Below are 15,281 nucleotides of genomic sequence, written 5' to 3' on the forward strand. Positions count from 1 at the left end.
CCACTAGAAATTATAAATTCAAAAAGAAAAATCATTATACAGTCACATGTATTTATTTATTTATTTATGAATAGTCCAACATAAAGGTTGTCTAGGATATACAAGGATAAAGAGAAGATAATGTCTCTACAGAAAAAGAAAAGAGAAACAAAATTACTTTCTCATGTGGTTTCTTAAAGCAGGAGTTAACAGGACAGGGGAGTGAAAACGATACATGAGTTCCCGGAAGAATCAATATGCACTGGGGGATCCTGCCTGCCTTTGGTGTAGCTCCTTACTTTCCCATACAGTTAAGCTGTTTGCTGGCTTTCTCCAGCTCACTCTTGATTGCATTTAATTGCAATATTCCCTTGTGCTGACAATCTGCATTTAAACAGACGTTCTGGAAGAGGGAGGCTTTTAACTTATTTTACCATGAGAGACAGCATCTTCCATAGGTGCTCTGAAAACCATTTATTTCCTGGTGATAAATGACATGTCCAGCATAGAACCCATCTTCAAGAACAGGTGCTTCAAGACATAGTTTTTATCTCTGCCCATGAAGAACTTCTGCAGAGCATTTGCCATGACATTCCCCAAGCATGGAAAAGTGTTGATTGGTAGTTTTAGACAAGTACAGTGCCTAAAGCTGAGAGACTACCATGACCACCTTCTCTAATCTTTCTTATACACACACTGCCTCAATTTCCCACTGGATGGGCTGAAGTACATGACTGACAAAGAGCTATTCAAGCTCATTCAAATAACAAAGTTTTTTTAAAACAAACAAACAAAACTTGGCTGTCTGGATAACCACTTAAGAAACTGCATCTTAACCACAAACCTGAAACTGTCTAACTTCCATTGACAACAACCCATACTTGTGATGTTTTTGCCTAAGAAGACATACCCTACCTTGTATCAAGTACAGTTCCCATGTGTATCTAAACAGTGTTAAAACTGTGCCTAGCCAGCTGGTAAGGATATACACACAGAGAGAAGGGCCAAAGGTATTATAGATTACGGACTGCTCTGTGGGAAGACCAAGCTGTTGGCATTCTGTCACATGGAACAGAAATTAAAATTCAAAAAGTGAGTTCAATTTCTTCAAACACTTCTTCTAATAAAACACATATATTGATTCTGAAAGAAGTGTAATATTTGAGTTGGGAAGAAACTCTGTTTTCTTCTGTGTTCAGTGCTCCAGTGAAGAACTACTGTCTACAGTTTTACAAGCAGATTAAAATGTTATGTATTCAAACCCAACTGGTTTGGGCTTCAGGTCTCCAAACCTGAAATCCTAAGAAACTAAATATTTACTAAAATGAAATCTTTCTTTAAACTTAGAATTTTAAGACCTTTTCAGGAGAGCAAAAAATTTCTTAAACATTTTTGTTAAAAGTCCATTTAACTCCTAAAGTAAAAACATTTTGATGGGAAAAAAAATCCTGGTCAGTTTTTCTAGCACCCAGCCACAGAAACTTAATACTCCCTGCAAAAACAAGAAGGAGCAGGAGCTGCTTCTTATGTGGAGGGGATTATAATTCAGTCTTGTAAGAGTTCATGAAAAAGACTTAGGAGAATTCAGCACAAAGCCACTGCATGCATGGCAAACGTGTTGTCTTCTTGGCAGCCTTCCATTGATAAACAGCACTGCCACACTTCTGACTGCTGGTGTCCCAATCCTCCAGCTGACCCTGAGCAGCAGACAGCAAGTAGTCTGCAGTCACTCTTTAAAGCCGGGGCCAGCTGCAAAGCAGAAGCAACTGAAAGCACATAATCCTGCTCTGCTTTCCTTTACAGCCTTTGGCTATTTGTGTCAATCCCGGGAGGCGGGGGGGTGGGGCTGGGAGGTTGGTAAAAAGGTAAGGTAAAAAGTTAGCTAACTATATACATATATGTGTGTGTATACATATATATAAAGGAAGAAGAAAAAGAAATAAAAAATAATTGAGTAGATGAAGGATTGATTGAAATTGAAGAAATTAAAGAAATCATACAAAAACAAAGCAAAAAAATGAAGAGGATTGAAGGAAAATTGAGGCACGTGAGAAAGATTACAAAGATATTATATGTAGACATAAGTGATTTTACTCAGCTCCTCAAATTTTGGAGTAAAGAGTCTTGAAACAGTATTTAGTAAAGGTACTGATTTCAGGGACAGCCAGATGGTGCTTCTAACACACGGACACACAAAGAGCGATAAGAGACCTGGCACAGAGATTACACAATCTTGCAAAAGCTGCCTCACTCAAAGAACACGATGCTGGCAGGTAAAATTAGGAGACGGCAAAAGCATTATAAGAGCTTAAAAAGGCACAAGAGGGAAAAGCACATCCCCTACAAGCATAAGAAGCAATCATGAATGAGACTACAGCCTCAGACAGTTCTGTCTTAAATATTTATATATATATTTTTGGAGTATGAACATACATACCCAGAAACATGGGGGAAGACTTGATGTTCTGTAAGACAGAGATTGCTGACAGGCCAAAGGAAAAGCAGAAATACATGTCCTTCTTTTAACAGAAAAGACTGAAATGAAACACTAGCATTTTAGGCAGCTTTGCAAGATGTAAAACCATAGTGATCTTTATCAGATACTGATACAGAACTCTTGCATAAGTGGAAAATCCACAGCATCTTCTATAGCGAGTCTTGTAAGCCACAAAGCTTTGATCATGAGGCTTTCGAATTAATCTGCTATATGACAGTAACAACTAGGTGCAAAAGCTGAAGAGCTTCACATACCAATTTAAAAGAAAGAATAGACCCATAAATCTTATCGTACTGCGACCCACAATACCACAACAGTTACTAAACTGATGTCTATATATTTTACAGTAATCTCGGGGTGAGACATGGATTCATCTTCAGTTAACATATACCTGCTAGGCTCTCAAGCTCAGTCTTAGTGCTGCTGTGTAATACCAAACACAGAGAATACAATATAGCAGTCACTGTGCTGGAAATGCGTATTTTGACTAGGGCTGAAAGATCAAGCAGTAAATAGAAGAGCATGGTTTAACGATGTGTGAGTTATAAAAGATGGAAGCTGCAGATTGATGTGATACCTAATTCCCTTTAAAATACAGCATTATCTGGTGAGATATTAATATAATGACTTTAAAAAAAAAAAAAAAAAAAAAGAGAGATGCTTTTTTTTAGGAGAGATGTGAACAGTAAAAGGCAAATCAGTGAGCATATTAAAAGGGAGGAAGACCAAGGATAGGAATCAAATTATGAGGAAAAATAGTATCTTGTACCATTAAGCCTTTGTTCAGGAAGAAAAGATGATGGTTCTCAGATAAATACATCAGTAGCAAGGAGGTGATTTGGTAGAAAAGAATAAAGAGAACTGCTCTGTTATGGAGTACTGGTACCACTGCCTGCCATGCTAAACAGTGTTGTCTCTATGCTCGTCCCTCAGTCTGAATTCATTGGCTAGATGGTCTCAGACTGCAAACTGACACAGTACCCAGTGCTGTGGTCCTCTCTCATGATAAAAGCTTCAAGACACGAATGATTATAAATGCCTTTTGAAAAAGCTATGTCTCATTAAGTGAGTAACACAACAGAGTATTCACCAACTAATCTTATTCTGCATTTTCTTTGTAGGAACTGTGTTCTTGTGAAAATGGAATCCTTCTACCCAGGTTTAAGAAGCATATAAGATGTAATCAAACCAGGAATTGATGGAGTTATGTGGTTGGAAGTTATGTTTCCATGATTTGGAATTTAAAGGGCAAATATTTTTCCTTCAATTTCATCCCAAGCTGAAAATAGTTTTGTTTGTTTGTTTTTTGAAGTTTAAAGAAATGGGTTACCTTTCCAAGTTACAGCTGGGAATACCACATACACAAATACTGCTGAGCATCAAATTTGAGATCAAAACTCTGATAGGCTCTTAGGTCTAGCAGTGTAATTGAATATCACTATGATTATATTGTCAGAAGTAAATGAACAGGCACTTCATTTTATTGATGTTATTTATTAGGCAGTCTTGAGAAGGAAAAGGAACTATTATCTGAAAAAGCTACTTTGTCTTTAAGTAGCAGTGGTGCTAGCTTTTCATACTCCCATGTAAAACAGGAGTTAAACTAACAGGCTAATCTTTTCATCTCCTCCTTCAGTTCCCCTCAGTTCAGTTTTCTAAGGTTTATCCCAAGTGGTTTACTGAAGAGGATCCAAAATACAAATAAAGCCCTTGTTAAGCTTCTCTTGTAAATAAATAAATAAATACACAGCTGCACGGTCTTACTGTTTCACAGGCAAACTAATCTTCACAACCTTTCTCAGCATACTAGAAAAGGTGTAAGAAGAGGTGTTTTCACATATCCATTTTTGAACTGAACGTCATTATTTCTACCAGGATGATAATTTCACCTAAGTCAGTGATTTTTGAGCTTTCAGTACAGGAGAGATGTGGACCTGTTGGAGTGCATCCAGAGAAGGGACACAAAAATGATTCAAAAGATGGAACACCTCCCTCTGTGAGGACAGACTGAGAGAGCTGGGACTGTTCAGTCTGGAGAAGAGACCAGCACCACTGGAATATGTTGGCCAGAGGAGCGGTGAATGACCCATCCTCAGAGATGGCTCTGGGCAATCTGACACAGAGCTGTAGGTGCCCCTGTTCATCTTAGGAGAGTTTGACTAGATGGCCTTTAAGGGTCTCTTCCAACTCAAATGATTTTATGGTTCTATGAAATGAGGAGAAAATTGGGCACTAGTGGAGTTTTCAGTTGCATCCCACTGTGCAATCAAGACACAGCAGAGTAAACCTGCCTGAACATAACTAGTTACAAAATATCTCCTCTTTCCTGATACACTTGCCACATACTTCCCTGAAGCTGTGCTGGATAATAGATCAAGTTGGCTCTGAACCTTACCCCATAGCTGCTATGCCTCAACTTTTAAAAAGTCTTATCAGGAATGAGAATGAAATATTATTGCAAAATAGAGTATTGCTATTTAATAACCTCCTACATTTCACTTCTTGTCTCAGCACTATACAACTGCTCACATAAGCTGCATTTGGTTCTGATGCATTCCAAGACTTCTTTAGCAACACAGTAAGCAAAAAGCACCGTGTCAGTAATAGATGGCAATACTGCAGTCCTGCATCAGTAACGTGACAGATTACATGGGCTACTCGAACTGTTCCATATCCGATTTCTATGAGTCAATGATTCTATTGTTTTTCACTTTTTCAAAGCAGTCATCAAGTGACCGGTACTCAAGTGCAACTGAAAGGGCAGAAGTGGGGCTTGTCTTGAAATGAATGCTGTTTCTGTGCAGGTTTGCTATGCAGAAGTTATTGGGAAGCAGAGATTTCATTGGGCTTCATAAAGACCTGACTCTTCATCAGCTTGGCTTGTGGTGCAAGACAACAGAGGTCACTTGAAACTCAGCAATCTCATGACAATGCACTATGAGTTCCATCAACTAGCTGTAGCAAAAGAATGGGTTCTTTCAGCTCCCTTGCTTACATGAGAAGATTAGAAAACATTTGCTTCTCTAAGCAGGAAAAGACACTCTTAAAGAGAGAACACTGAAATAACTGTAGATTTATCTCCCTGTTTGCTCCAATTGGCCACACACCCTGTGAGGTATCATGGAAGGTGACAGCACAGAAATGTATCATCACGAATTAGCAAGTGATTTAACAGAGGCAATACATCAGCCACAGACTGCCACAGTATCCTAATAATCCAACTTGATGAGTGCCATCTTAAAGTCAAAATACCTAATGAACGTGATAAATTGTCACTTTATCAAGACCAAAACTGGGGACAATAGACCAAAAGGAGATGCTCCAGATTAACCGTGGTTATAATCAATGCTGATACAGATTCATTCCTAAGAAAAAATTGCTTCTTGCCATGTCACTTCACTGCAGAGAGCTAAAGACAGCAATTGTACGAGAGCAAGACAATCTCTTTCCTCAACTGGCCAGCAGTGCTGGGTCTGACACATCCCAGGCTATGGCTGGCCCTTTTGTCTGCCAAAGCACACTGGTGACTCATTTTTCAACTTGCCATTGCCCAGAACTCCCAGATTCCTTTCCACAGGGCTGCTCTCAAGCCTTGTGTCCTCCAGTCTGTACACAGATCTAGGGTTACCCCATTCCAGGAGCTGAATCCAGCACTTGCTCTTGTTAAACTTCATGCGCTCAGGGACTGCCCAGCCCTCTAATTTATCTCTTTGTGTGGCCTCTCTATGCTCAAGAGAGCCAAGAGCTTCTCCTAATTCAGCACTAGTCCAGCACTGAACCACTGCAGAACTAGCAGGCAGAAGTGAGACTCACTAGCAAAACTCAGTGGGACAGCTCATTGTCATGCTGCTGAGTCTAGCCACTGTTATAAATCTCTGATTCTGATAATTATCTAGAACCAAAATTTACAATAACTGTAGAAAGCCAAGCTTACATGACAGACCCAGGTGTTCTTCTTTGTTCCTATGGCTGGCAGCACACCTCAGCCATGCCCTGATTTCATGACTGACAGACATCAGTGCATCTCTGAGATGCATATTCCTTCTCCACTAAGTCACTTCTACTTGGGATAAATCCTGGGTGCCTGAGCAGAAGAAAATTACAGCAGTGCCTGGAAGCCTCAAATCTCTAACCCTCATTCATACCTATGCACAAATGAATTCAATGTGAATACTATCAGCATATTTTTCTTATTAGAACATAACCAAAGTTTAGAAAACAATTATTTTAGGAAAGGAGTAAATGAGGTACTCACAATATTGAAAAATGTCTGTAAAGAGAAATCTTCAACTTCAGCATTTAATTTGCACATCAGTATAAGTCCTACAGAGGAGTCCCAATCAAAGGTACTAACAACACATGCCAAAAATATGTAAAAAGCAAGACTACTTATTGATCAGGGAAAAAAACTCTGAGTACAAGCAAGGAAATTGTTAATGAAATGAATGGGCAAGGATCAAGAATGGCTCAGTGTGGAGGGATCCACCTGGTTTTGCAGTGGGATAGCCATGCCTTCCTCATGCCATCTGGTGCACATATGGTGCACTTCAGGCCCAAAGAGGAAGGGGAGAAGTCAGAACCATCTCAGACCACACAGGAGATTCATGCCTCAAAGATATAGCTGCCAGTTGCTGCCAGTATGTACATGCCATTACAAAAAGCAGCTGGGCATCTGCCTCTCATTGAAAACAGACTGTCATACAGGCAGCATACAACGAAAAAATTCTATGGCATGCACTGGAAAAGCAGAATAGAGAGAACACAACTACTCGACTCACATTTGCTTGTGGTGCAAAGTACTTAGGATACAATTTAGTTCAAATAATAACCATATCAATTTTGTGAGATAGTCCGATGCACTCCAGAATTCAACCTGGTTGTTACATATGGTATCGATCAATAGAGATTTAACTTCTACCCACATATGAATTCTGCACAAGTCACACAGCTACATGCCACCCTGGCACCATATCATGGATAGTCAGCCTACAATCCCTTAAAAGCAAATGAGAACTGAAGAGAGGGAAGTTCCCATCTTGAATTATCTTTGGAAACATCTGCTAAGACAGGGAGTGAGAATATTTCCAGTTAATAGAAAGTTATTAGGTGTAGACACAGTTGATAGAGACTTTTAGAACCTACATAACAGCTCATTTGTTGCAAGTAAAAAAAAAAAAAAAAAAGCCAATCAGAGGCCTGGATAACATTATGGATTATTCTGAAGGAAAAGGAACATCGCCTCTCTGTTATTAAAGAAATTGATATAGGAGAAACAAAATGCATCTGAAGCAGAAATTCTAGATGATTTTGTGCCTCCTCTTGTTAAAACCTGCTTAGTCAAAAAGCAAACACTGCTGGATTCCAAGCTCCTATACTGCACGTCAAGCCAATAAAAATAAAGATATCAGTTCATGAATGCTATAGATTATGATACGGAGGATAAGTGCATTCTAGCATGAGAATCACAGAGCTCCTCTTTCCCTGTGAACACAAATGTCACAACTTTACCTCATTCTTCTGAATGCATGTAGTGACCCAAGAAGAGGTTCCAAGAAAGCAAAGGCTTTAAAAACAATGAATAAACTGGCTCCAATAGAACACTTGCTTTGTTCCATCTGGTGCACAGAACAAATGCTGGAAAGCTGCATCTCAAGATTTGCACAGCAGGCTTTCAAATAATACCACCTTGGTTTCCATTTGAGGGGGTGGGAGGGCTTGGCATGAAGGGATAACTATGAGCAATGTTTTGAACTGAAAAGTATCTTACTGCAGTTTCCTACTGACTTTAAGATCAGGATATACCATTTTAGCAAAGATTCACTGTAACTGAAAACAGCAGTGAAGTTAATCTTTGGCAGGAAATACAGAATAGTAACAGGTTAACATGGTCAAGAGAGAGAGTGAAACATAGCAGTAGATCTGAAGAACTAAGAGCAGCAGTGAAAGGAACAGAACCTCAAGAAGGAAATATAACGGTAAAAGAAAGAAGGCAAAGCACACAAAAGACAAAGATGTACATGAGGGAAAAGAGGCATCTGTCTCAGGAGGACCAGCAGTTCCTTCATGAGGGCAGGAGCCACACTGTTATTCAACAATACATAACATTTTCTGTATAGGAGTTTATTAAAGCTTCTAAGAAACCTCAAACAAATTTGCAGAAGGACAAAAGAGGGGGAAAAAAAAAGAAAAAAAAAAAAAGATTTATAGATTTCTTTTGACTTCTAAATTGCTTTTTAGGTCATATTTCACACACACCCCGTGTCCCTCCTTTCCCTCCCCCCCAACAAGTATTTTCCAGGATGGAATTTTCTTCTTCCCACTCCAGAATCTGGCGTGGGCAGAGCACTGCAGATGCTGCTCAACTCAGAAACCAAGAACCTGATTCATTCTTCCCTCGAATGTTGCACTATCATTTAGGCTTGGACCAAGCAAACAACAAAGTAAGTAGGAAAGATAATTGCATACAGCTGATACATTCACTTTGCCTGAGCATCACGGTAGTACAAAAGTAAAGGTAAACTCAACTCTGGATCTCCACTAGTCTGTCCAGTATTAATTAAATAATTATTTTTCCTTCTGTTCCAGCAGACTTTAGCTCTGAAATTACTGAGTCTTACCCTATGCAGAGTGCAGGTTCTTTCTAAGTTACAATCAGCAATCTGTATTTCAACTTCAGAGAATAAGAGCCCTTAAAACAAAGACAGGCTTACACGGTCAGCAAAGCCCTTGAGTCTGATCATGTTCAACAAGTCTACATCATACTCTGCAGCGCCCATTTCAGCCTCCACAACTGTGCAACTCCTGGGTATCAATTCGTACTCAAAGAAGGATTCTTAGAATAAGCTGCAAGTGGTCATATGATATCAAAGAAGCTGCCCCCAAGATAAGCGATAACAGTGACTGAATTTTTGAAAGCAGAGGCTGCTTTCAGTAAGAAAAATCCCTTGCTTACTTCATTTTAGACTGGAAAATAAACAAAAGCTCTACCATTTAAAAGGTTAGATATTTTTTACTCCCACTGCTCCTTAATAAAACACCATTTGTATGGAGCGCACGCCTTAAAAACAGGCAAACTATTAATTGATCCAACATGTTGGCAGCTTTAGAGAAACTTACTGGACATACATAAGCAATACATTTTAAGTTTCAAAACAGCCCGAGATTTACTTGAAGGGTGCATAAGCATGCCAAGGTCCTACTCTGTTATACTGCTTAGTAAATAATCTGTCATACTTAAAGTACGAAGGAGTGTCATCTGGACAGCTACTAAACTACGTGCAGTTTATAAAGCACAGCTGTAAGAAGCTCAGGTGGTCTGGAGTTTCTTGTCTTACAAAAACAATGGAAAATAAGAATAAAAACCTTCTGCAGGCTCCATCAAAGAAACAGGATTGTGTCCAACTAATCTCTTAAGGAGATGGCACAAGGGGTTCCAAAGGCACCGCTTTTGCATCAGCACTAACATAATGCTCGCAAGGCAACACATTGTTTTCCAACACATCCATGCTAGCTACTTTAATGAGAGACTTGAAAAATCCCATTAGAATAATATCCTGTTTTGCAGCCTTTCTATGTTTCAGTTTACCCACAACTCAGCTAAGATTCAACTGGTATGAAACAGCTGGGCATGATTAGTTACTGGATGCAAAACACACAGAGATTTCATAATAGGTGGCATTTTAGTCCCCACAGAACAAGCTGGTGGTATAAAAGAGCAGTGACTCCTGGCAGAAAACACTGCCCCTAAATAGAAGTCTGCTGAGCTGCTTTAAAAACTATTTTCTTTTTTCTTTTTTTTCCCCTCCCAGATCAAACATTGTTACAAACACAGAGAGGTTGTTTGCAGGAATAACCAGCGGTTTTTGTGCTGTTCCTGAAAAATGGATTTCTGCTCTGTTAGGCAACAAGAGCTTTCGGAGCCAAGCAGCCGTGTGCTGGCACTGCAAACACAAGATCAATCTGAGGGTTCTCCTGGAGAGTGAAGCCCCACAGATGTCAAAAATGGACAAAACGTCACACGTTCTCACCAAATCAGATACTCAGCATTCCCGTCTGATCCCTCAGCTTTTACATTATCACAGACAAGACAGCGGTCACCGCGTTCCCCTGTTAAGCGTATACCACAATCACTCTGCTCCTCTCTGAACGGTCTCAATCACACCTGCTTCGGCACGGCACCTGACAGAGGATCCTCTCTCTGCCCACAACAAAACGCTGGTGCTCCCCAGCGGACTCGAGGTCCATCGGTTCCTCCGACTACCCCAAACTTGGCATCTCCCAAACTTTTTGGCCCCGGAGCACACACCGCTAGAGAGAAGGGGGCCCGGCCCTCGGGGTGCGCCCACGAGGAAGGGGCCAGGGCGGCTCACCTGCGTAGGGCATGGTGACGGTCTCGTTGGCGTTACTGGAGCCCATGTTGTAAATGACGACGGCGGAGGCGTTCTGAGCGGCGGCGTGGCGGATCTTGTCCTTGTAGGTGCAGTTGCCCCGCGGGATGAGGGCCACCCAGCTCTTGCCCGGCGCCGGGGCGTTGAAGCGGGTGCCGGGGTCGCAGGCGTAGCGGTCGGCGGGCGAGGCGGAGAGGGCCACCTGCCCTCGGGCGTCCTGCTTGGGCGACTGGTCGCCGTAGCGCCCGCACTCGCTCTTCTCGCTGCGGAGCTCGGCGCCGCCGCCCGCCGGGTCGGCGTAGGTGATGTTGACGAAGGCCGTGTACCACTCCTCCTTCTCGGCCACGGTGAAGTCCAGGCACAGCAGATGCACGAAACAAAAGGACAGCAGCCATGTTGAGAGAGCCAGGCTGCGGCACGCTTGGATCACAGACATTGCCATCTTCATCTGCCGGCCCCCCCCCGGCCGGCCCGCCCCCGCCGCCTGCCTGCGCCGCGTGTGCGTGTGTGTGCCCCGACCGCCGGCTCCGTGCGGGGCGGCGCTGCTCCCGCCGGGCGCCGTGCGGGAAGGGCGGGCGAGGGGGCCCTCCCCTCTGCAGCCCGCTGCCTAATTCATGTCGGGGCCGTTTGATTTCCTCGGGCTGGCCCCGTCCCCTCCCGCCGGCCTCCCCGCCCGCCTCCCCCCCTCCCCGACCCGGCTCGCTTCCTCCTGCCCCCCTTCCCTCGTTCGCCCTGCCCGCACGGCCGCCTCCCCCGCTGCTGGCAGCCCGGCCGCCCGCCGGGCGGGGAAGGCAAGGGGGCGGGGGGGATTTCCACTCGCGCACGCGGCGCCGCGCCCGCTCCGAGCCCGGCCCCTGCGGACGCCCGGCGCGGCCGCGCTCCCCGCGGTACGGAGCGCCGGGGGCCGCGGGAGCGGTGCGGGAGCGGCACCTGCCGGCAGGCGGCGGCCGCGGCCGATGAACGTCAGCGAGGGCACAGAGCGCGTCCCGCAGGAGGAGGGAGTCGGGGCGCTCCCCGCGCGGCCGGGCGCTTCGGGGCTCTTCATCTCGCTGAGTGCCGCGGGACGGTCGGCAAAACCGACAGTCTTACGGCCTCTGGATTTGCCCGAGTGCCGCTGTACCCCTTACAGGGAGAAGCATTCGCGACTTGTCAAAAGTTGTTCTGATTTAAGCGATCGTGCGCAGGCTTTGGAATCCAGACCCAGCAGCCTTCTCACCGTGGCTGCCCGTGCAGCTGTGAATGCCGCTGACGAGCAGGTTTGCTACGGTCAAGTGAGCTTCTGGCATGAAGACGGCACGTAAAGCAACGCCTGCAGAAGTGACGGAACAGCTCTTTCTGAACACCCGGACTTGAGGAACGTGGCCAGAAAAGAATAGTTTAATCTTGGCTCGGCAAAAGCCCAGATTTGTGGATTTAAACATACAAAATACTCAAAAAGAGCTGTGCCAAGATGTAAGTACCTCTCAATATAAAACAAGGTCAAACAGCAACTGGCTCTGTCCATCTTAGTGCAAGCAAACAGCAAACATTCCATGTTTCCATAGGTATGTTTGGTGTAACAGGAGGACATCTCACAAGATTTAACATATACTGCCTACCCCAAGCACCTCGTTATTAAAAACCTGATGAGAGAAATGCCATACCCTTTGGCTGAGATGAGATGTATAAATATCTCACTGCTGGCAATATTTGCCTGTTTCCACTTCAGCTTCATAGCTGCCATTGATCTAAGCCGTCTTCTGCTGACAGCCTTAACCACGAAAAGGTTATTTCCCCAGTGCTGACAAAATTGAGTTTTGGGAGGAAAATGTACAAATGTGGGAATAACAGAGAGAAATTTGTAACAAAATATAGTAGACTGCCAAAAAGCTGTAAGTCTACCAACAAGCAAAAGCACAACTTTGCTTGCAATCCAGTTCCTGGAGAAAGAAAGCGGTTAAGAAGAAAAAGTTACAATGTACAACTAATGTTGAGAAAGGAAAGTAGATGGCAATCAAGAGTAATTGTAAGGTGTTGATATTTCATAAGGGAAGCTAAGCCAGCAAGGAAAATCCATGGTTGGCAGGGCTAGGGGCAATGAAACGTTTGTATACTTGGGAGAGAAAGAAGTATTATCAGAAGAGAAGACAGAAACCACATAAATGATTGATAAATATTTCAGGTTTATATCTGGAAAGAGAAGGATTATGTGTTTCCCAGATTATCGACTAAGGTTTCAAGTTAGGTTAGGGCTGTCTAAATTCTGATGAGATAGCGATTTGCCCTGGAATTTAAACATCTTAACACAGAAGAATGACCGGGCCTTGACCAAGATGGTGTCACTGGGTATTTAGAAAGGTGCATTGGCACCTAAATTAGGCACTCTGGCACCCTTTACTGTTAATGGAAAGTACTTCCAGCAAGCAATTCGGAACATGCAAATGTAATACCTTACTGAGTACAGGACCTAGATGATCCCAGGTTATTCTGTGTTGAACTGGACACAGGCAAAAGCAAAATACACTCCAGGGCAGGCAAGAAGTTCTTCCTCACTCTCCACTTCGGAGGCTTCAGCTGACAGCTCCTTTCCCCTCATCTTCCAGCCTGGTGACCCTTTACAGAGCTGGGACCCCAACAGGTGTGGGCTCAGGATGACTTGGGGTAAGAGCTAACTATAGGGCAGCCTGAAGGCTTTTTAATGCTGATGGACAGTAGAAAAAGTTGACTGAAATACGATCTCTCTGCAGGTGCTCAGGAAAATGAGTTCTTTCTTCTATGAAACTGCAATTGAGTCTTGCTTACACCTGGAGAACAGAAGAGATGTGAACACTGGGAAACCACACAAAGGGTAAAGTGATACCATTGCCTCACCCATTCGCTGCAAATACTATGCTTTGCATAAAAGAAGACAACACATCTGTTCATTAAGCGAGTTAATTGAGCAATGCCTATTTTCCTGACCTAACTGACACTGTTAATATTCTATCCATCTTCCAATCCATATGCTAATAGCTGCATTGCTACTTTATTACGGAATCTTGCCTTAGATTTGAATACTGCTTCATTCTTCCATAACATTGTTTGAATTACTATAGTTGCTGCTGTCGTTCTGGTTTCATTTACTTAAGTAAATTTAATGGTTTTGATAAAATTTTCATGTTCCAAAGAAACACTCAGAGTAAAGTTCCAGAAAAACAAACAAACAAATAAATAAATAAATGTGTTCCAGCCAAGATAAACTCACTGTTGCTATAGGAAAGGTTTAGTAGAATTTATGAGGAAAGTGACATTTTCATTTAGAAATTATGAAAAGTGTTGAAGCAAGCTTTATCTCGTTTGATCCTTATTAAGTTTTCACAGTGAGATGGTGCTCCTGCTGTCCCAGAGGCAAAATTGCCACATCTTATCACATTTGTTTAGCGTCTGCTTTTGTTGTAGGATTTTTTTGGTAAACTACAAGAACCCAGGAGATTGCTGCTGATAAACGCCGTTCTGCCTGTGCCTTCTTCTGTTATAGCCTCTTAAAAATGAAAACTTTTGAACGAAACATATCTATCACTTTTGTGCAATTTCTTTCTCTTCCATGATAGCCCGCTCAGCTCCCTTAAACTTTCCACATTTTTATTGCTTGTCATTAATTTCATGTAGAGGTTTACTCAGCCCTCAAAATACTGGCCTTTCCTTTGCAATATAAAACTATCACAAGTTAGCTTTCTTCAGCTATGAGATTATTTTCCTTGCTATTTCTTATAAAGGGAGTCATTTAAATATCTCACTCAGAGGAAATGCAAACTGACAAATACTCAGTCCCAGCTTTGCAGTGTAGCCCAGGTGTTAACACTCCACTGATATTTCTTGCTATTCCAGCTGGCTGGTTCCTTCTGCACTATGCCACTAACCTCTTCATTTCAAGTGTTTATGCTACCACTTCTTTCAATAAAATAAAATAAAATATATTAGCTATGACTGTGAAAGAGTGACATTTGCTACAGAGGATGCGTAGAAATGTGTGATTAAAGATCATCTGTGCCTCATGCTGGAAATTCATGTCATCTGGAAGGAAGAAAGTCACACTAAGTGCCAGTCAGGTGGCTCATAACTTGCGTTGTATAATGATAAATCTTGGAAGCAGTACTTGCCAGCTACACGCCACACTCTAACACTTAAAAGAAATACATAATTCAGCCTCTGTGCAAGAAAACGTGGATCTTGCCTATTGTAAACAGCATATATTAAATATTAATGTATTTTTCAATTAATGGCAGATTCCTGCTTCACACTATTTTACCTGAAACGTTTTAGCAAATATGTTGCAGAAGTAAGGACTTTAACAGACTTGAAAGGTGGGCCCGGGTGAACCTAATGAGATTCAGCACAGCAAAGTGCAAGGTTTTGCACTTGGGCCAGAAGAACCCCAGGCACCTGTACAGACTGGGAGG

General features: G+C 42.7%; 2 protein-coding genes across 4 annotated transcripts in view; one reads left to right on the forward strand and one right to left on the reverse strand.

The window, feature by feature from the left end:
* Positions 1-11,631, reverse strand: part of RNF150 (ring finger protein 150) — a 118,677-nt gene extending 107,046 nt beyond the window's left edge. The window contains exon 1 of one of the 2 annotated variants that reach the window (XM_015861049.3): positions 10,846-11,631. In XM_015861049.3, coding sequence (XP_015716535.1) covers positions 10,846-11,311 — 466 coding nt within the window. In that variant the 5' untranslated portion in view covers positions 11,312-11,631. The remainder of the gene's footprint in view (positions 1-10,845) is intronic. The other variant, XM_085546437.1, reaches the window with a different exon arrangement.
* LOC116653404 (uncharacterized) lies at positions 11,478-14,389 on the forward strand. 2 transcript variants are annotated; one of them, XM_085546438.1, is made up of 3 exons: positions 11,478-12,315; positions 13,446-13,503; positions 13,590-14,389. In XM_085546438.1, exon 1 carries the CDS (start codon positions 11,478-11,480, stop codon positions 12,162-12,164), a length of 687 nt encoding a protein of 228 aa, XP_085402564.1. In that variant the 3' UTR covers positions 12,165-12,315; positions 13,446-13,503; positions 13,590-14,389. The 2 variants fall into 2 exon arrangements, with proteins under 2 accessions (XP_085402564.1, XP_085402565.1); XM_085546439.1 differs by lacking the exon at positions 13,446-13,503.
* Positions 14,390-15,281: the final 892 nt, after the last annotated feature.

Source organism: Coturnix japonica, chromosome 4, assembly GCF_054131305.1.
Source record: "Coturnix japonica strain WE chromosome 4, WE-NBRP24, whole genome shotgun sequence".
NCBI lineage: Eukaryota > Metazoa > Chordata > Aves > Galliformes > Phasianidae > Coturnix > Coturnix japonica.

Bases quoted from the DNA above. Each gene is read 5' to 3' on its own strand.
- LOC116653404 (XM_085546438.1), top strand. From the start codon at position 11,478: ATGTCGGGGCCGTTTGATTTCCTCGGGCTGGCCCCGTCCCCTCCCGCC.